This window comes from Cydia fagiglandana, chromosome 5 (genome assembly GCF_963556715.1).
Source record: "Cydia fagiglandana chromosome 5, ilCydFagi1.1, whole genome shotgun sequence".
In the NCBI taxonomy this organism is placed as follows: domain Eukaryota; kingdom Metazoa; phylum Arthropoda; class Insecta; order Lepidoptera; family Tortricidae; genus Cydia; species Cydia fagiglandana.
This window is the reverse complement of record NC_085936.1, coordinates 5,582,477-5,602,810: the sequence shown is the minus strand read 5'-3', so window position 1 is coordinate 5,602,810 and position 20,334 is coordinate 5,582,477. Positions and strand designations below refer to the sequence as shown.

Genomic DNA, 20,334 nt, shown 5'->3' with positions numbered 1-20,334 from the left:
GTCGTAGCGTGTGGGGCACGAAATGTACCTATGTCTTTATATCAAGTCAATCGCGGTGAATATGGCACCAGTAGGTATACTAGGTATTCAGTACCTACTATGTATCAGCTATGCACTTATCAGTTTACATTAGGGTGGTGTTCAATTCCATCAAATTTCTTTGTCCAATATGCATTTCGTCTCACATTTAATAATGGATATATCCGCCAATGACGGATATCCGCACCGCAGGTCCAACGCCAAAGACGAATTAATCCGTCACAGACTACAGAGCAACATAGACCTACGTGCATGCGCATAAAGTTCAATTTTAGTTTTGACACTTCGGTAACGTGGCGTCCGTGTGACAGCTTTTGTTGACACGGCGTCGAAAGGGTTAATGAGAGAGTGAGACGCACTAACATTGGACAGGTGGAATACCATCCTTAGAAGCGAGGTAACGGTAACCAGTAATAAACTTTGGGTTTTCCGGTAATATCAACCGGTACGGTATTGTACTGTAAGGTTTTCTTTTGTGCAATGATGGTTAAATAAATAAATTAACGTTGTTGCAAAAAAATTCCTATTTTAGCTTTCTTCAAATTAAGAATAAATACTCATCATGGGTCCTTGTTTATTACTAATGCCGATACCTAAGGGGCCCGCTGATTAACAGTCCGCCGGACGGTATCGGCCTGTCAGTTGTTCGGAACTGTCAAAATTTTGTTCTGACAGGCCGATACCGCCCGGCGGACTGTTAATCAGTAGGCCCCTTATTCTTTTATCTTATAGTAAATGTAAGGAAACCCTTTTATTTCTTCAAATATGTATTCATCTAAAAACTAAATATAATTATTGTAGTTTCTTATATTTAACTTTACGTTTTAAACAGTTGGCATCCACATTAAGGGACAAACCTCCATCCAAAGATTTTCGCTTTAACGCGCTGTCTTCTATAGGCTGCACATGCTTCAAAGGCAGGAGACCCACAGCGTACGGAATGTCATCATCTAACGTGGAATCTATTGTAGACTCATTGTTGGGTTCATTTTCTTTATTCATGTCGATTTTATTCTCATCTTTCCATCCAGATGTTGACGGTGCTGTGAGATCAATAACTGCATCGTTATATCTGGATTCTGGTTCATGATTATCATTAGTTTTTGAATCGCTGTTGTTCACGTGGTCATTTTCAGTTTCTTGGGCGTTCATATCCATATTATCGTCCCATTGTAAGCCACTTGAAGTTATACTGGCAGTAATATCATCTGGAGGCCGGGTATTTTCAACAGCCACCTCATTGTCTCTAGTTTCGTTCGGAAAAGCATTGCTAACATTCAACGCATCGCCGTCAAATTCAGCTTTGTGATTTGTTTCCCCCCTTTCAGCTTCGTTCACGGAATGGTCATTGTTTGATGTGATACCCATATTCTTTTCAATATTCATTAAATCGTTCATAATTTCATCTCTCCCTGGACAAGGTTTTTCTAATTGACTGTTAATGTCGAAAGAACTATTATTCAGACTCTGTTTAGGAGTGGACATTAGGCAATCTAAACCATCATCTTTAAAGTCGCTAGCTTGAGGAAGCTGAAGGCTGAAGTCGTAGCAATCTTCGTTTCTTCTTAAGTCCTCTTGCAGATTAAATTGCTGACTCATATTTTCATCCAAGTGGGAGTTTTTCGTGTCAAGCAGGGACATGCTAAAACTAGTGTCCAGAGCGGTGCTCGTAGGGCACAGCTGCTCCATTGCTCTCGCCTCGTTGAGGTGTTGTTCTTGATAATATTTTTTGACATCATCACTCATAGATTTCGTGAAGAATTGCATGTCTCCCTCGATCCCCGAAAAATCGTGTGACGGATCATGATCCATAGAATTATTATTCTGCATACGTTGATCTAGAACTACATAATTCTGTTGGTCACCAAACGAGTCTAAATTATCTGGCAGGATTGCGTTCAGACTGTTTATAGAATCTTCGTGGTTGCTGAATTGTACGGCATCTTTTTCAAATTCGGCTCCCGAATAACTCTTATTTCCGGACATCAACTCTCCTCTTTCTATAGATTTGGACAAATCATCGATACTTTTGATTTCACTCGGATCCGCAACCTTTTCAATGATGTTAGGCTGCTCGATAACTTCATATTGAATCTCGCTGCTCTGTACCATGTCAAGAAGAACTTGTTCGTTGACGTTGATATAGGATCCGTCTCCGGATTCGAAGAGTATGGGCAGATCGGTGGGAAGTCCGGCGCTTTTTAAGGCATCAACGTACTGGGACATGGCATTATTGATGTTGCTGTTGGAATCACTGGCAGAGCTTGTGGTCGTAGTGTTGACGTATGAGGAGATTCCCTCTGACCGCATGGGGTGTTCTTCAGGGTACGAGATGGTAGGATCTAAAACGTTGGAGGAGACAGTTTGGTCCATGTACATGAGGTCGTTGTCAACGCCCATGTAGTTGTGAGCGCTGGTGGATTCAGGGCCGCAGATGCTGTTAACCGCCTGGGAAAGCGTCACCCTGTCCATGTAGTCCTGGAAATTAAACAGATGAAGTTATTGTCGAAATATTTGCCGATGGAACGTAACGCCTAGTGATGAAGGAAGAAACGCAGAGACGTATGTAATGTGCGTTTTGCGGTTCAAGCTTTAAAGGTTAAAGTAATGTCAGATGCATTGGCAGTGAAACGATATATAAACAACTGTTACTCTGCCGGATCATCACATAAAAATTTCTTGGATTTGGGTAAAAGTCGATCGAATGTGAGCATAAACTGCAGTCTGAAGGTGTAGTTATATAAAAGACAAGAACGGTCTAACCTGCATGTGCCTGGTCTGTAAATGCTTGAGCTGGTGTATGGCCTTGCGCGAGTCCTGCTCGCGGCGCAGCAGGGCGCGCTCGGCGGCCCGGCGCAGAGGCCCAGAACTCTCCCAGCCCCCGGTGCGCTAGAACAGACCACGTCATTGACAAAGTGCCTAAAAGTCACAAGAAAACATTGCAAAACCCTACTGACCCTAAAAAAATTTAATAAATTTTAGATAAATTTTTGAAAATTGAAAAAAAGGTACCTGTTTATGAATCGAGGATCTCAAAATCAATGTACCTATCATATTAATACTTTAACTCCCTATGGGACTTCATTGTTTTTCCTTATCAGTCCATGCAATCCGGGACATTGCTGCCGTTTTTTCCATCTTCCTGCTTAGTAAATAAACTTACTCTCACACTGGGTCGGCCTCGGCGGGGCTTAATGGAGCGCGGGGTGTCGCCGTAGTCCATGCCGCCAGGGGCATTGCTGCCGTTTTCGATGTCGAAAGGTATGCGAACCACCATGTCCTGATGAAATCATTTATATATTTTTTTTATTGTGAACTGGTGTTAAAACAGGCAAACCTTTAAACAAAAACAATTTTGTGATAAAAAAAGCAACACGATAAATAATTAAAGAGCTAAGTTTAACCTTGTTCGGGCGTCCCATATTATCCACTGGCTGACCCGTGTTAGGCGTGGAAAGGTGCTTGGGGTCACTGCTATCCTAAAAATATAAACAAGTGAAGATTATAAATGCGCTAAAAATAGAAATAAAAATATATTCAACGATTATAAATGTCACTGAAGTTCCCCTTCAACGCTAAGATGTTTAGGAAGGATGAGCGAAAGCTTTGGCGTCACGAGTGTCATGACGTCAAGAAAAATTTTGTACGCTGAAGGCCTATTCAGAAATTACTATCTGAATAAACCTGGTAAGTGAATAACAGGCCAATTCGAACGTAAACTGATATCAAAATGATGCTTAAATCATGTTATTTAGTCATCGTGCCCGCGAGCGAAATGCACGATAACTGGATGACATCAAGTTAGATGTCGTTTGATTTCATTGTACGTTTAAATTGGCCTGTGTGTTCGAATGATTCCATTTTCATTGTGTAGCGACAATGCTACGGACTACGGCGTAGCACTCGTACCCGTAGCACATGAGGAGGGTGCTACGCGGGAGCAATATGTAAAAATTCGAAAATTCGAAAGCAATATTTTAGCATGTGAATTGAATTACATTTATTTATGATTTTGACAACATGGCGATAGGAAGAGGAATAGTGATAGTTTTTTTTTCATAATTTTCTTATCTTTACATGAAAAGTTGCGTAATCCTAGCATCTTCAACACTCCACTCCCACAAAAGAATGGAATATTACAATGTACAATATTTTTACAACAAAAAAAGTGTAAAATACCTGTGTATGCATATCTATTAGAGACTGTGGCGGGCGATTGATGACAACAGGAGGCGTGAATACCGGGAGCTCGCCTGTAAGATTAAAATGTATTTAGGTACCTATTTATTGGAATCTGGTATTGCACTTGTTTAATTCCGTCACACAGGTGCGTTTTCCGGGCGGGGCGTGAGCGTTTTATATGTAAAAGCGGCGCGCCCCGCTCACGTGCCGCCCGCAAAGCGCGCGTGTGTGACGGGGCCTTTATTAGGCAGATTAGGCGATTTAAACTTGTTTGCGTGATTTTTGCGTGATGTTGCGACATACAAAAGGGTTAATGCAAAATTGTAGTATTTATTTTATTTTATTATTAGGTATACATACATTAGTATAACGATGTCGTGCCATAGATACCTACTTGATGTAGCACTTGGGGTGTATTAGTCCTTACGTAAACGTACTCTATATAGGTAGGTATTTAGATAATTAGAAAATAATTAAATATTACTTACTATGATTATTAATGCCCAGTCCTTCTTTCGTTACCTTCGAAAGACCCTTAATTTTTAGAAATTGTGCTGCCGAAACCAGTTCATCTAAGTTTTCTTCCAAGCATTGAGTTTTGCCACAATACATAAACTCTACGAGCGATTTGAGAACGCTAAATCTCATTTTCAATATGATCAACGGCTCACCATTCTGTTTCTGCAGAACTTCCTAAAAACAAGACGGTTTAAATACCTAATGACTTAGCGTTTACGTTTATTATACTTACTTACCTACAATATTATAGGCATGTGTCTCCTACAATATATCGTGAAATCTTAATAAATATAAATACCTGAAAATAAGCACTACTGGCCGCAAGAACCGCTTTGTGAACACGCAAAGTGTGCGAACTACACATTAGTGTCATGTCCACTAAAGATTGCATTTGTAGCAATTTACCAAATCTGGACATTAAGTGTTCCGAGTAATCTTCATAATGAAGACTGTAACGTATTGGAGCCATTATAATTACTTTTGCTCCACTGTAAAACCGTCTCCATTGATTTCAATTTACTGTATGACAGTCTATCGACGTTCAGAGTTTGACAAAATCTTAACAAACGAAAAACGAATAAGAATAATTTGACTTTATTTTAATTTAAAACGACAGCCATTTTATGTCTGCCAGTCAGTCGGTTACCATTGGTAAAGAGGTTAAAAGGCAAAATCTATATGGCCGCCACGGCGTCGACCTACCTAATTGTTGTCTATGGTGGGTTTTTTATTCGATAAAAAAAATTTGGTACCACATGTAAACAAATCCACAGGACTTAGTCATTCAGCCAATTCAGCCATTGTAAAATAATACCTAACATGACAATGACCTTTCCGTTTTGTAAAATGGGTAATTTTATTTAAAATTACTTCATACACTTTGAAGTACATACTTATTCATAACTTCAATTTTAATTAATATGTTATTTCTACTCAGAATAAAAAGTGACCAATCTTTTTTTCAATCCCAATGTTTCATAGACTATGGCGATAACGGAATGGAAGAAATGTAAAATGCAATGCACGTTAATTTTGGGACATTTATTTCTCTTATTGGGATTGAAAGGGCTCTTAATTCTATACCTAATATAAAAAAAGTGCAATTGTATTTTTTAAACTCTAAATAAAAAGGCACACAAAATTAAAACTTTTTTATTATTGTAATGTAACTTTGTCATGATTTGATTTAAAATTATTTTTTCTCTATTTTGGACTACTAAGCCACAACGACAACAAACAAGTAAAATATTCAGGTAGGTAGGTATACGCTTAGCCTGGCGGCATTGCTGGCGGTACGGATACATTATTACAATAAAAAAAATATGATTTTGTTGTATTCTTTTAATATTTAAAAAATGCAGAAAGAAATAGTAAATACGTTAGAAAATGAATTTATTACAAATTTGTATTTAGGTATAAGCCTTAATTAGAACAACAGCGAAAGTAGAACATTTGTGTTTTATTCGGCAGAAAAATAAGTGAAACCGAAAATCTATCACAGACTAACGTTATTTAAGTACTGTTGGCTACAGAATATATTTAACGCTAAATATTATATTTAATTTGCATCAGACCATAATTCCAGTTCATAAATACATTATAAATAAAATTGGAGGATACAAGTTAAGGCAGTAAAAAAAAACTAGTTGTTTGCTTTCAGGTTGGATTTGGAATGTATAGTAGGAATGCAACGATTTGTTCATAAGGCACTTGGAACAAATACAGCGAGATCGTGGTCAGATGTGTCCATTAAATCTATGATCGAAACATTTAAACGATTTCTATACAGAAAAATTAAAATTGTAATGAATCTTTTCGATACACATCTGAAACTACTATTAGTATCATTTATATATAAACAAGAAAACCATTACATAGTTCCATATAATCTAATCACATTTATCTTTTATAAAATGCACAATTAACACATACGATTATAAGGAAGAACATCAATAGAGCTACGAGTTGAAACAGAAATATAGCGACAGGCGTCGAACAAACTCTAAACACAACCCATGTGGATCATGCGGACACAGATAACGCAACTTCCACATCACCCACACAAGAAACATTAAAAAATACAAATTTGTAACATCTCCAATACTTTTAGTATCATCTTAGAAATCCATTTCTACACAATAGTTTTACGTTTTACCCTTACCTTACCTCCCTACGACGAAGCTCATACACGACGGGCCGCGGCCACAAAGCTTTTGCGCCGCACCGCACGATTCGCATAAATACCGGAACACATTCTGATAAATATCTGAGATAGAAAAATGCACTTAATTGTGTACTTCTATTCGTTATTCTTGTGGTATTTATGTACTAATAATTCCGTTTGCAAAATATATTGATTTCCATTTCACACTTTTTGGATCCTACTCTTGAGACCATAGACAAAACTCCTTATGAGAAAATGGTCTGTACATTTTAGGCGGGACCTAAATTAAAAACAAAAAATAATAATTTTGTATCTAACATCTATAATAGGATAATTATCAACACTTTTTAATGTAATATACACTACAATATTGTCGTACTAATACGTTGAATTATTAAAGTGAGATTCCATCCCAGATACTGCAGAACACAATAAGTAACCAACTGAAATAACAGCCATGAGTTCGCTTATTATCTAGGTATGACAATACATTTTTTATTTGTCTGTTAGTTCGTGTTAAATCCAATATTAATAAAAAAATAATGTACTTATTAATAAAACCTTTTAATTATGTGTATAATATTAGCATTTGGACGTCGATTTTGTGTAGGATTCAATAAATATCCACATATACATTTCCTGAACTTTGTTGCGTAAGCAGATACAGGTAGTCATGGCCAGTATTATTCCTAATCCGAAATAAACCAGCAAGTTTGTAATATTAGTGAACTTTTTTGATTGCAAAGCTTCTAACTTTTTTTTTCAAAGTAATTTAATGCCTACGGCTGATCTACTTGTATTAAAAACGGTATCATAAGAACAGCATAGTATCTATCCGAATGGACGATAAAGAATCCTACATAAAGTTACGTTAAGTAAATCTTTTTAGACATAGATATTTTTATGGGAGTTGAATATCTTAATCATCTATTTTAATGTCGATTGATAGATTGACTGGTTAATTGACGGCTATCTAAATTAACTGCATTGGCGCTAGATTAGCTGCAAGAAAACCCTATCATTGTACTAAGAATCATTTAAACTTCATAATTTTGTCGGAGATTTCTTTGAATTAATACTGCAAGTAAAATTACACAATGAAATTATGTAAAGTATTATAAAATATCCTTCAAATCATCGTATATGAACACTTTACATAAGTAATGAGTAATTTTTTACAATACATAGCATGTAGAAAAAATAGAGATTCATTTTTAGAGATCGTCCAGTGAAACGAGACTATCGCTAGTCTACAATCATTTCGACGGTGCTACGATCACGAAGTCGTCATTTAGTTTTAGAAATTCACTAAAAAGTAGTACATATTCCAAGTAGTGGTCTTCGAGTAGACTGAGTGATAATTCGTTTCAGTGGCAGGTTACATTAAATCTAATATTAAAAGCAAATTACAATATTTACACCTGCCGGCGATCACAACTAGCTAGCGGCTCGGCTAACGAAAATCGAATTCACTAGATAGAAGTACTTCGACACTCAAGTAGCATCACTCGTCAACCCGGTGGATACAACTTTCTTAGCCAGACTACACGTCGATAGTTCGTCCGCACGTATTTAAAAATAGCTGCACCGCGTCACAAATTTTTCACTCCACTCAATTGTCAATGATTTTCAAGAAGTCTTCGTCGGAGGGGTCCCCCCGGGGCTGGGCGTCGGGCACGGTGTGCTTGAGCTCGCCGAACGTGTAGTTGCGCTTGCCGTGCCGCGCGCGCTCGCCGTCCAGGCTGGCGCGCTGGCTCCAGCAGAACTGCGGCCGCGGCTCCGCGCCCGCCGACATGGGCATGGCGAGCTGCACGCGCGACCCGCACAGCTCGTTGGCGCTCGACTGCCGCTTCAGCTTGTCCTTGCCGACGACGAGCTGGAAGCCGCGCAGGTCGGCCCGCCCGAGCTCGTTCTCGCTCATCTGCCGCTTCAGCTTCGCCGCCGAGGGGCACCGTTTGTCTCCCAGGCTGGTCTGGCGCTCGTTCCGGAGCCGGCTCCGGCTGCCGGCCGAGCTGGCGGTGTTGGTGTCGCTGGTGTCGGGGCTGCGGCGGAGCGTGTCGACGGTGTTGTAGAGGTGGTCGAGCTCGCCGGTGCTGTTGTGGCGGGAGGAGCCGCGCTGCGGGCGCAGCGGGGGCTGCACGCGCGGCAGATGGCCGTGGCTGGCCTGGCGCGTGATGGCGGCGGGCTGGCGGCGCGGCATGCTGCAGCTGCGCGGCGCGAGCGCGTCGTGCGCCACGTTCTCGTACACGTGCGCGCCGTCGTCCTCGTGCGTGATGAGGTTCTGCCGGCTCTCGGTCGTCTCCTTTCGCTGCCCGACCGAGTTGCTCTTTTTGTGCCCCGTATTTTTCGCTCCGGGGACGTTCTTCACTAGTTTGCAGTCGCTTGCGCTACGGGGCAGAAGATTCGCATATCCGTGACTCTCCTGCTTTTGTGGCCTATCCGCCGGTTTCGGACATGTCGGGGCGGCAGTCTCTACCTGATTTTTAGTGGAATTGGAATGTTTTAGAAGTTTACTTTGGGAAGGATTCGATTTGGCTTGGTCCGCGCCGGAAGTCGTCTGTGGGGTCGCCTCCTGGCGTTTTCTGTCGAGGTCGGGTTTGGAAGATTTGTCGAGGACGACTTTAGTTTTGTCGCTCTTGCAGATTTTCACGCTGAATCTGAACGGCGGTTTGAAGACGACCTGCAGGCGAGCTTTCTCGCCGGACAGCAGATTGGTGGCGCTCTTGGACGGTCTCGTTTTTCGTGTGCCCTTTTGCACTTGTCGATGCGTTCGCTCGGTGAGTCCTAGGGGTATAGACTTAGATTTAGGAATGGCAGTAGGTTGTGGTGAGCTCAGAAGCCACTTCTGAACTTTCGTTAAAGCTTCCGTATCTTTAGTGGGGGTGGATGGATGTTTCTGCATCGAACTATAGTCGATGGTTTCTTTCTTGATTTTGGATTTTCGTTTCTTTATTTTTGCTTTATGTTTTGACAGAAGGACATGTTTTGGAGACTTCCCCTCCGCATTCGTCACCACTACGGCACTTTCCTTCGGTACTTTGGCGGGGTCGTCCGGTTTCGCCGGATGACTTGGTTTCTGAAATAAAAACGAAAACGTTACAAACTTTTTTATCACCTTGGAAATAATATTCCCAATGGTATTTTAATAAATTTTTGCACATTAATTGGTTATAAAAGTGTCAACTTACCCTCGTTTTGGCGGCGTGTGCCGGAGATGCCTTATCTTGCTTATTTTTATGATCCTTTTTATTGCGGTAAGCTTTTGTGCGGAGGGCAACTTTCTTCTTCAGAGGAAGTTTTGATCTGAAAAATGAACACGTAAATTTCGGTCATTTGATGTAGATAAAGGGGATAAAGGAAGGAAAGAAGAATGTTTTTAATACATAACAATGACTTTTATATTTAAAAAAAAACGGACGCGATATTGCACACGTGACTTCATACAAATGCATACATATTTAAAAACCTTTGACAAGCGCCACTTGCACCATTCCAATAACCCGGGGATAACCGGTTAAACCTGGTGTTACCATGGTTACCAATACCATTTGACACTGGGTAAACGGCTTAACTGCTTCACCCCGGGTTAGCGGGATGGTGCAAGTGGGCCTAAGACGCCTTTTCCATTTCCCTCGGCTCTCAAGGAGTTAAATGTAATGTGGTGAAGTCATAATATTCACCTGACAGCCGTGTGGACGATCAGCCCCCCGTTGGGGTCGGCAGCGTCAGGCAGACGGACAGTTTCGGTGGTGGACGAGTGAATGATGGTCACCGACTTCAGCTTCTTGCCGTGGCGGCCCAGGAAGCGCGTGCTGGCCACCTGGAATGTTGAGTTTAGCGTTAATTATATCTATACTTATCTACTAATTAAAAGTAAGTTAATCTTTAAACCAACTAATGAAACTAGCGATACGAAAACGGTAATATCAGAAAAACTAATACCTACCTAACAAGTATTACTATTATGATCCGTATTTAGATTTTGTACAAGTATTATGATTTATGAATAATTTAAGTTGCTTATAGGAAACTAGCCTATTCTTCTGAAAACTGAGCTGATATAAATCACGTGGAAAGGGGACTTAATACTGGGATTACCAAGATAAGATGAAAATCGGTATTCGACACAGTCGAAAAGTAAAACTGTTTGACAGGTCCGACGAAAACTCACGTCGTCATCATATTTTGTATTTTGATTAGCCTTTTCTAATATTTCTTTCCTATAGGCCTCTCATGTACTTATTTGCAATTTAAGGCGTCCGCTAGCTAGCTGGCGTGGGTGCATGGAGCGCACGCATTCGGGTGCTGAGTAGGTAAAATCCAGTTACCGTTGCTCATACCTAAAATTTTTCGTTAATCCACTCACCCGCTCTGTGCAACTTACACACGTGCCCTTAGATTAGAGTACCTATACTATAAATTAAAGGTAGCATCCTATTTAAATCTAGCCTTAATCTTAGCATACAAAGTTCCTCACTCGTCTAGCGTTACAGTACACACAGTAGTTAGATACAACACGATACCTCGGCTGTAAGACGCTAATACTTGTTAGCGTCTATCTCGAGATCGATTGCGGAATCTAAGATGCGGCAACATCGCTAAGGAACAATCAAATTAATAGAAAAACAAAAATAACTATTTAATTTTATTATGTGATTGGTATACGGTTTGTATAAATATTATACATTAAAATCTTAAATAGTCGTCAACTTCAGAAGTTGTTTACTCAACGAAATCTTATGTTTCGTTTAACAAGACCGCTATACTGTCTCACTGTTAATATTGTCACTATCAAACATAAAACGCTTGTCATAAGACAGATTCTTGCACGTATCATCTCCGTTTCTCCCTCCTCTTCCGTGAGGTGGTTCCGGGAGGCCTAAGCACCTCAAAGAAGTCGTCACCAGGACATCAATTCAGGCATTGAATAGGTCTCCTATGTACCTATGCTTATTTTCACTGTTTCGCAATATTTGTCCACAATAAATTATGCTTTTTTAAGTTAGAACTTGAGGAGAAATATTCTAGGAGTTAAGAAATATGTAGGAGGTAGAAAGGCAATAGACAGTACTGACTCTCCAGGTGGGTGTTATGCCTGGGGACAGAACCGCTGAGAGTTGGTCGGAAGATATATACTTATATAGCAACTGACATTTAAAACTCCGTAAGCGCGATGTAGGTCTCTTACTAATTGCGTTACTAGCTCCCTAACGCCATCTGTTAGATTATTATGGCACGACGTTGGCAGTGACAGCTAGAGGAGACGCCACAAATATATCTGTTCGTGACGAATACTTAGTTTAGTTGATAACTCACCAACAAAGCGATGACGGCCAGCAAGATGAGCAGCACGGCGTACCAGTGGCGGAGCACCCAGCGCTTGAAGCCGGCAATGCTCTCGTCCGAGAGCAGGAGTTTCCGCAGAGTGGCCAACGGACCCGACGGGTCTACTTCGCGACAGCGTTGGAACACGTCGCAGTACCTGCATCAGCAATATTTTAGTAATTAATGTGTTTTACATCCATTACTTGTGATTGTGATATAAGTAATTGTTAGGACTCTTAAAAAATTACGAACGTTTTGTAGCCCTGCTGGTAAAAATGGATGCAGAGCACTTTGACTAAAAGCTAAAAGATTATCGATGTAAGTAGTCAGTAGCGAGAAATATGTAGACGAACCAATGTTTTTGTGCCATGCCGATCTATACACTATTAACGATCGATCTAACTAAAGACACTTATTATAAATATCTATCTGTAACTAGCGTAACTAGATATATTTTTTTATTATGTGTTCCGTACTCCACATCGGATATCTTCATTGTTTCATTGAGAGAGTAACGCGATCGTTGACCAATGATGCCGCTAGCGTCTATGTAGTCGCTCCGCCCCACGCCGTGACGTAGTTCCGCTTCCACTTCCTGCGAACCGTTGCTCGCTTCCCGCCACTCGCCACCGCCATGACATTGTTTCGTCGACCGTCTTGACCGATGGTCCGCAAATATTTTTTGCGTATATTTTTGCAGCATGGTGCTTTAACATTTCCGATCCAAAGCTCGGTCGATTAAATAGTGAGATATGGCAGAGATCGCCACTATTAGTCTTTTGGCGGTCTCGCGATCGAAGTCATCGAACGGTGCTTTTCGATTCTACCCACTTTTTTTCTTGCTAAATTAATTTTCACATTCCATGCTGCTAAAATCGTTACCGTTAACTCGCATTTTCGAGATCGAAGTAGGAAGTGCGTCAGTGGTTTTTGTTAACAAGTGGTAACAAGTCGCTCCGCATCGGAGAGGGAACGCGCGGTCATCGTGCCTGCGGCGGCGGCGGCGGCGCCCGGGCGGCGCGGCGGCGGACGGCCTGCGCGCGCTGCTTTCGGGCGCCGCGCTTCGCTGATAAGGAGGTTTGGATTGTCTCGAACCATCCGGTGAGCCAGTTTAAGATATTCTAATTTTATTGGCGTTCAGAAGTTACTTCGTCACTCGCGGAGGGTTCTCAGGCAGTAGCCTGGGAGTACCTCGTGTTGTTAGTTGCGGCGCGACCGGGGCGCCCCGTCCCCCGGCGCGGGGGCGCGGGCCCGGCGCCCGCCCCCGCCCGCGCGCGCCGCGTCTTTCTTCTGCTGTCGTCCAAGGTGACTCCGAGACACCGCGACGCTGCGGGCCACGGTGGACGCCTCCAGTCCGCAGGACTCGGAGAGACGTCACACGCCCGCTCCTGTTGCTGCAGTCGCGGTGCGGACGCCTCCAGTCCGCGGGACTCCGAGAGACGTCACACGCCCGCTCCTGTTGCTGTAGTCGCGGTGCGGACGCCTCCAGTCCGCGGGACTCCGAGAGACGTCACTCGCCCGCTCCTGTTGCTGCAGTCGCGGTGCGGACGCCTCCAGTCCGCGGGACTCCGAGAGACGTCACACGCCCGCTCCTGTTGCTGCAGTCGCGGTGCGGACGCCTCCAGTCCGCGGGACTCCGAGAGACGTCACACGCCCGCTCCTGTTGCTGCAGTCGCGGTGCGGACGCCTGTCGCGGTGCGGACGCCTCCAGTCCGCGGGACTCCGAGAGGCATCACACGCCCGCTCCTGTTGCTGCAGTCGCGGTGCGGACGCCTCCAGTCCGCGGGACTCCGAGAGACGTCACACGCCCGCTCCTGTTGCTACGCCCGCTCCTATTGCTGCAGTTGCGGTGCGGACGCTTCCAGTCCAGCGGGACTCCGAGAGATCCGCGTGGCTCTGCGAGACGTCACACGCCCGCTCCTGCAGCTGCGGGCGCATCGCGGGTGGATCGCGCCAAGGTGAAGGCGGACCGCTTCTGCGTCCCGACTGCTCGAGCGGAAGGAAGGTAAGTTACGTGTAAGCAGTGGAAATGCTACGAGTACAGCGACGATCGCCGCGTTGGTTGCCGGCCGTCATGACGTCGCTGGTGACCTACGCGCCGGTGTGGCCACCACGATGGCACCGCCGAGGGCAACAGCGTCGCCGTGATGATGCGTGCAACTACGAGCCTAGCCATCGGCGCCTCCCGTGCCGGTAACGTCCGTCACGCGCACCGGCGCCTGTCGAGCTGGCCGCCACGACGGCGCCTCTCGCACCTGAGCCTGGCGACGGTGGCCGCCATGATGGCGCCGCCCGCTCGATGACACCGCCTGCCCCCCGAGCTGGCCGCCACGATGGCGCCTCTCGCATTACGCATCGACGCGGTGGCGGCGGCTGCCACAATGGCGCTGCCCGCCACGATGATGCCGCCCGCCACGATGGCACCACCACCTGCGCACTGGCACCTCTCGAGCTGGCCGCCACGATGGCGCCTCTCGCCTCACACCAGTGCCTCCCAGACCAGCCAGCCAGACGGCGACCGCCTCATTCACCGGTGCCTCCCGAGCTGGCCGCCACGATGGCGCCTCTCGCCTCACGCACCGGCGCCTCCCGAGCCGGTGGCGGCGGCCGCCACGATGGAGCCGCCCGCCTCACGCGACAACGCCTCTAGAGCGGGCTGCCACTATGGGTCCTCGCCTCACGCACCAGCGCTTCCCGAACCAGTGGCGGCCGCCATGAGTCGCCCGGCCTCAGGCACCGGTGCCCCCCCCCGAGCCGGCCGCCACGATGGCGCCCCTAGCTTCACGCACCGGCGCCTCCCGAGCGGCGGCGGTTGCCACAATCACGCCGATGCTGCCCACCGATGCTGCAACTACGACGATGTCGTCCCTTGCTCGCTGGGCGCCACAGTATCAGTTTTGTCCTGTCCACATGGTTCCATTGAGGTACGCAGGCGCCTATAGCTATGGTGCAGGTATAGGTATGGTATGGTACAGCACGAACAGACCGCTAAGCTCTTGGTTTCGGTTAAAGAATCCTCCGGCGACGGCAGACAAGGTCGTAAAGAGCCCCGTCCTAGCGCGGCTCGACTGCCCGGAGTTGAAAGCGGTAAGATATGTCGATACTCAGAGGAAAATACGTCGTGTTCCCGGGCTTCATAAAGGTGCTGATCGACTTCGCTGTGTCGCTTCGAAGCTCCTACGACTTCTCGAGGCCATGGAGTGGTCCAACCAGAGAACAGCTAGCGACAAGGCCCTGTGCGACCGCTCGAAACCGAGGTGAAAGGCATCGAAAAGGTCTGCAGACTTCACATAATTATCTCTGCTTGCTCGCGCTCTCCAGCTTAAGTTCCGTCTTACAAAGACGAACTCGTGCGAAAAGCCATAATAAACAAAATGGGACAAATAAACCCGCTGCGCCTGAACAAGCTTGAGTTTCCGGTGCTAAGAGAAAGGGGCCAGGAGGACTCTGTAATAGGCGGAGCGCCGGGGTGGAAGGGACGATTCAGTAAACACAGTATAGCTAGGTAGGGCTATGAGTGGATCAGAAGGTCGCAGAAGTAGTTGAAGTGAAACGCTTGTTGCTATGTACAAGAATGGAATATTTATTTACAAAAGTCACGGTATATATACACAATTAGAAGAAAAGCAAGAAAGAGAAATATTTATAATAGAGTGAGATGGAGAATAGTCGGTGCGCGGGCGCGGGCGCAAGCGAGAGGGCGCGCGCGTGCCACTGCGCAGGCGCGGCGCGTGCCGCGCTGTAATAAAACTGAGTTCGCCGACGGCGCGTGTCCTTTCGCTCGCCGGCCGCCGTGGAGTTAACATCGTGTCGTCGCATCGCCGTGCCTCGCTCCGCTGCTACGTGCTCGCTGGTTGAAGACACGACGAGATCGACGAGGATGCTGCGGGCTCCGGATATTACACTGTCCTTCTCAGGACAATATAAAAGTGCTCTTTTCTGAGCACGCAACTGCCCTTATCAGGGCAACGTAAAATGCTCTTCTCAGAGCAACATAAAACTGCCCTTGTCAGGGCACGTCATGTTTCTCTGTTTAATCGCAGAGTGTCAGTCGATCGCAAACTGTTCTTTTCAGAACAATTCCGTGTTTCTGCCAAAACACATGATGTCAGTCGAGTGTTCCCACAGGGTTCCCCCTCAAGCGAAGCGTACCGGCAGGCGAATAGGGCGGCCTCGGCGTGTCGTGCTCGCGCTAGTAGGAACTTGCGTGGTTGTGGTTGTGTCTGGTTCATTTCTTCGTTTCAGGATGCCTTTTTTCTGTTGTTGGTTGTTGTTGTTTTGTTGTGATGTGGGTACAGTCGGTTGCGTAGTTTTGTTCGCTGTTGTAGCTGTAGGTAGACTCGTAGTTGTAGCTGTAGGTATTTTCGTTGCGATCGTTGTACTAGTCGTTGTAGTTGTAGGTATATTTGTTGCTGTCGTTGAAGTTGTAGGTATATCTTGCTCGGTGTCGGCGATGATGAATGCGGGTTTTAGGCGGTCGATCGAAATATTCATCTGGCGATTAGGTAGCTGCAGAGTGAATATTTTATCGTTGCGTTTTAGTACTCGGTAGGGTCCGTCGTAAGGTGCTTGTAGCGGCTTCTTTACGGCGTCGACTCGTACGAATACTTGTTCGCAGGTTTGAAGGTCACGATGCACGAAGATAGGTTTCTTGTTGCCATGCGGGATCATTGCTGTCGGTGTTAGGCTGTGTATGGTCGCTCGTAGTTTTTCGACGAAATCGGAATCCATGATGACGTCATCGCGCGTAGGTAGTAACAGTTCGCCGGGTAATCGTACACTGCAGCCGTAAGTGAGTAGGGCTGGGCTTACACCGGTGTCTGTGCGTAGTGCGGCTCGTAGTCCAAGTAGAACGCTAGGTAATGTGTCGATCCATGACTTGTCGTTCTGTAGCCTGGCCTTGAGTGCGGCCTTGAGACTTCTATGGAACCTCTCAATCATACCGTTCGCTTGGGCATGATATGGCGTAGTTCGGGTTCTTTCGATGCCGAGTAAGCGGGTGAGTGACGCAAATACTCGACTCTCGAATTGCCGTCCTTGGTCGGTCGTGATGGTAGCGGGGCAGCCGAAGCGGGAGATCCAGCCTTCGTATAGGGCTTTAGCGACGTCTTCGGCGGTGATCTCGCATAATGGTGTTGCTTCGGGCCATCTGGTTGCGCGGTCAATCATAGTAAGTAGGTATCGGTGTCCGCTGGCGGCAGTAGGTAGCGGTCCTACAAGGTCGATGTGGATATGCTCGAATCTTGTAGTTAGCGGGAAACTTGAAATAGGGCTTGCAGTGTGTCGCTGGATTTTCGCACGTTGGCAGTGAACGCAGACTTTTGCCCATTTGCCTACATCGGCATTTAGTCCGGGCCAAAAGTAGCGTTGAGCGACGAGTTTGCGTGACGTTCTGATTCCAGGATGACTTATGTTGTGTACTGCGTTGAAAGCGGCACGGCGATGCTCTTCGGGTACGTAAGGTCGTAAGTGCGGCGTCGATGTTTCGCAGTAGAGTTTGACTGTAGTTCCGGGAATTGTGACTTGTTTCATGGATAGGTTGTCTTGCTGTGCGAGTGATTGGATGGTGTCGCTATCTCGCTCTTGCGCTCTTGCTAGTTGTTCGTAGTCGATAGGAGATGGACATGCGATAGCTTCGATGCGAGATAGGGCGTCTGCAGCGGCATTTTGCGTTCCGGGTATGTGTCGTATATCGGTAGTGAATTCACTGATATATAACAGCTGACGGGTGCGGCGCGGTGATTCGTTGTTATTGCTTGTTTTGGTGAATGCGTAGGTGAGCGGCTTGTGGTCGGTGAATATTATAAGTTCGCGTCCTTCGAACATCTTCCGGAAGTGCTTCGTAGCCAGGTATATCGCTAGTAGTTCACGGTCGAAGGTACTGTAGCGGGTCTGGGCGTCGGAGAATTTCTTGGAAAAGTAGCCAAGTGGTTGCCAAGCTTCGTTCACGAATTGGTTTAGCGATGCTCCCGCGGCTCTGTCGCTCGCATCGCTAAATATTGCTAGCGGGGCGTGGTGGGAGGGGTGCGCGAGCAAAGCGGCGTTTTGGATGCTCGCTTTGCACGCGATGAAAGCTTCGTCAGCTTCGCCGTCCCAGCTGATTTCGGTCTTGTCGCGCTTCTTCGCATTGTGTAGGTATTTGCAGAGTGGTGCTTGAATTTGTGCGGCGTTTTTTATATTTTCGCGGTAAAAATTCAGCATGCCGAGGAATCTTCGTAGTTCATCGATGTTTTTCGGCTTAGGGTAGTCGATGATTGCTTGAACTTTCTCGGTAGGTGGTCGAATGCCGTCTTTGCTGACTTCGTAGCCCAGGAACTTGACCGATGGCTGTCCGAATACGCATTTCGACGGGTTGATAGTGATACCGTAGTCTTCGAGTCTGCTTAGTACGGCGCGTAGGTGCTTCTCGTGCGTAGCTTGGTCGGCTGACGCGATAAGTAGATCGTCGACGAATGGGAAAACGAAATCGAGGTCGCGCAGTACTTCGTGTATGAAGCGTTGGAATGTCTGCCCGCAGTTTTTTAGGCCGGGGCACATTCTTGGAAACTCGAATAAGCCGAATGGTGTTATGATGGCGCTCTTCTCGACGTCTTGCTCTGCTATTGGTAGTTGTTGGTAGGCGCGGTTGAGGTCCAAAGTGGAGAATATTTGCTTGCCGGCGAGTTGGTAGGTAAAATCACGTATGCGTGGGATTGGGTAGCGGTCGGGCTTAGTGATTGCGTTAAGCCGTCGGTAATCGCCACACACACGTAATTCACCATTTTTCTTCGGTACGACGTGAAGAGGTGATGCCCAAGGGCTTTTGCTTGGTCTGCATAGGCCCTGTTCCATCATGTTGGCGAATTCCTTCTTCACGAGTTCGTAGCGGTGCGGTGCAATCGGACGTGGTCTGCAGTGAAGTGGTGGTCCGGTTGTTTCGATGAAATGTTCGACGTTGTGTTTCGGGCTGAGCTTCATGGAGGTGAGGCGAGTTGTACCAGGGTAGTCGGCAAGTATGTTGTGGTACGACTGTTGCACATCTATACTGCGCACGGTAGGTATGATTGCCACTTTAGCAAGGTAGGGCTATGAGTGGATCAGAAGGTTGCGTGTTCAAATCACGTCGGGGTCACCACTATAGCTAGGTAGGGCTATGAGTGGATCAGAAGGTCGCAGAAGTAGTTGAAGTGAAACGCTTGTTGCTATGTACAAGAATGGAATATTTATTTACAAAAGTCACGGTATATATACACAATTAGAAGAAAAGCAAGAAAGAGAAATATTTATAATAGAGTGAGATGGAGAATAGTCGGTGCGCGGGCGCGGGCGCAAGCGAGAGGGCGCGCGCGTGCCACTGCGCAGGCGCGGCGCGTGCCGCGCTGTAATAAAACTGAGTTCGCCGACGGCGCGTGTCCTTTCGCTCGCCGGCCGCCGTGGAGTTAACATCGTGTCGTCGCATCGCCGTGCCTCGCTCCGCTGCTACGTGCTCGCTGGTTGAAGACACGACGAGATCGACGAGGATGCTGCGGGCTCCGGATATTACACTGTCCTTCTCAGGACAATATAAAAGTGCTCTTTTCTGAGCACGCAACTGCCCTTATCAGGGCAACGTAAAATGCTCTTCTCAGAGCAACATAAAACTGCCCTTGTCAGGGCACGTCATGTTTCTCTGTTTAATCGCAGAGTGTCAGTCGATCGCAAACTGTTCTTTTCAGAACAATTCCGTGTTTCTGCCAAAACACATGATGTCAGTCGAGTGTTCCCACAACAGTATACCGGTTGACAGATGTAATACCTTCCAGCTTGTACACTCTAATCTCCTAATACTTGTTATACTCACATTATATATACTTATTCTACGTGATCGAAGAGGAAATCCCTTATCGAGTGGAGGCGCAAGATCTACATTAAATGTGCTGATCACTCAATATGCACAGACGTGCCAATATGAGTGTCTGCCTATCGCACCTCCCCTGAAAAGGTAGGGGGTTCCCTCCCCTGAAAAGAACACTATCGGTGATACAACTTTACTCTATTCTTATGTACTAAATAATCTGTATTATTTTTAATTACCTTTAAATTTGACCCTATCATTTATTTTATTTAATATGGTCCTAAATATAGGT

The 20,334-nt window shown here is 45.8% G+C and overlaps 2 protein-coding genes across 2 annotated transcripts in view; both read right to left on the bottom strand.

Annotated features, from left to right (window-relative positions):
- Positions 1-803: 803 nt before the first annotated feature.
- LOC134664327 (uncharacterized) lies at positions 804-5,486 on the bottom strand. The gene is made up of 7 exons (XM_063520899.1): positions 5,039-5,486; positions 4,710-4,914; positions 4,219-4,292; positions 3,444-3,518; positions 3,203-3,319; positions 2,803-2,928; positions 804-2,517 (listed from the first exon to the last, which is right to left on the bottom strand). Exons 1-7 carry the CDS (start codon positions 5,207-5,209, stop codon positions 832-834), a joined length of 2,454 nt encoding a protein of 817 aa, XP_063376969.1. The 5' UTR covers positions 5,210-5,486; the 3' UTR covers positions 804-831.
- A 580-nt stretch (positions 5,487-6,066) lies between these two features.
- LOC134664331 (uncharacterized) overlaps positions 6,067-20,334 on the bottom strand; it is a 395,099-nt gene continuing 380,831 nt past the window's right edge. The window contains exons 12-15 of the mRNA XM_063520904.1: positions 12,221-12,386; positions 10,585-10,724; positions 10,093-10,207; positions 6,067-9,980 (exon numbers count right to left, since the gene is read on the bottom strand). Of these exons, the coding sequence (XP_063376974.1) occupies positions 8,517-9,980; positions 10,093-10,207; positions 10,585-10,724; positions 12,221-12,386 (1,885 nt within the window). The 3' untranslated portion in view covers positions 6,067-8,516. The remainder of the gene's footprint in view (positions 9,981-10,092; positions 10,208-10,584; positions 10,725-12,220; positions 12,387-20,334) is intronic.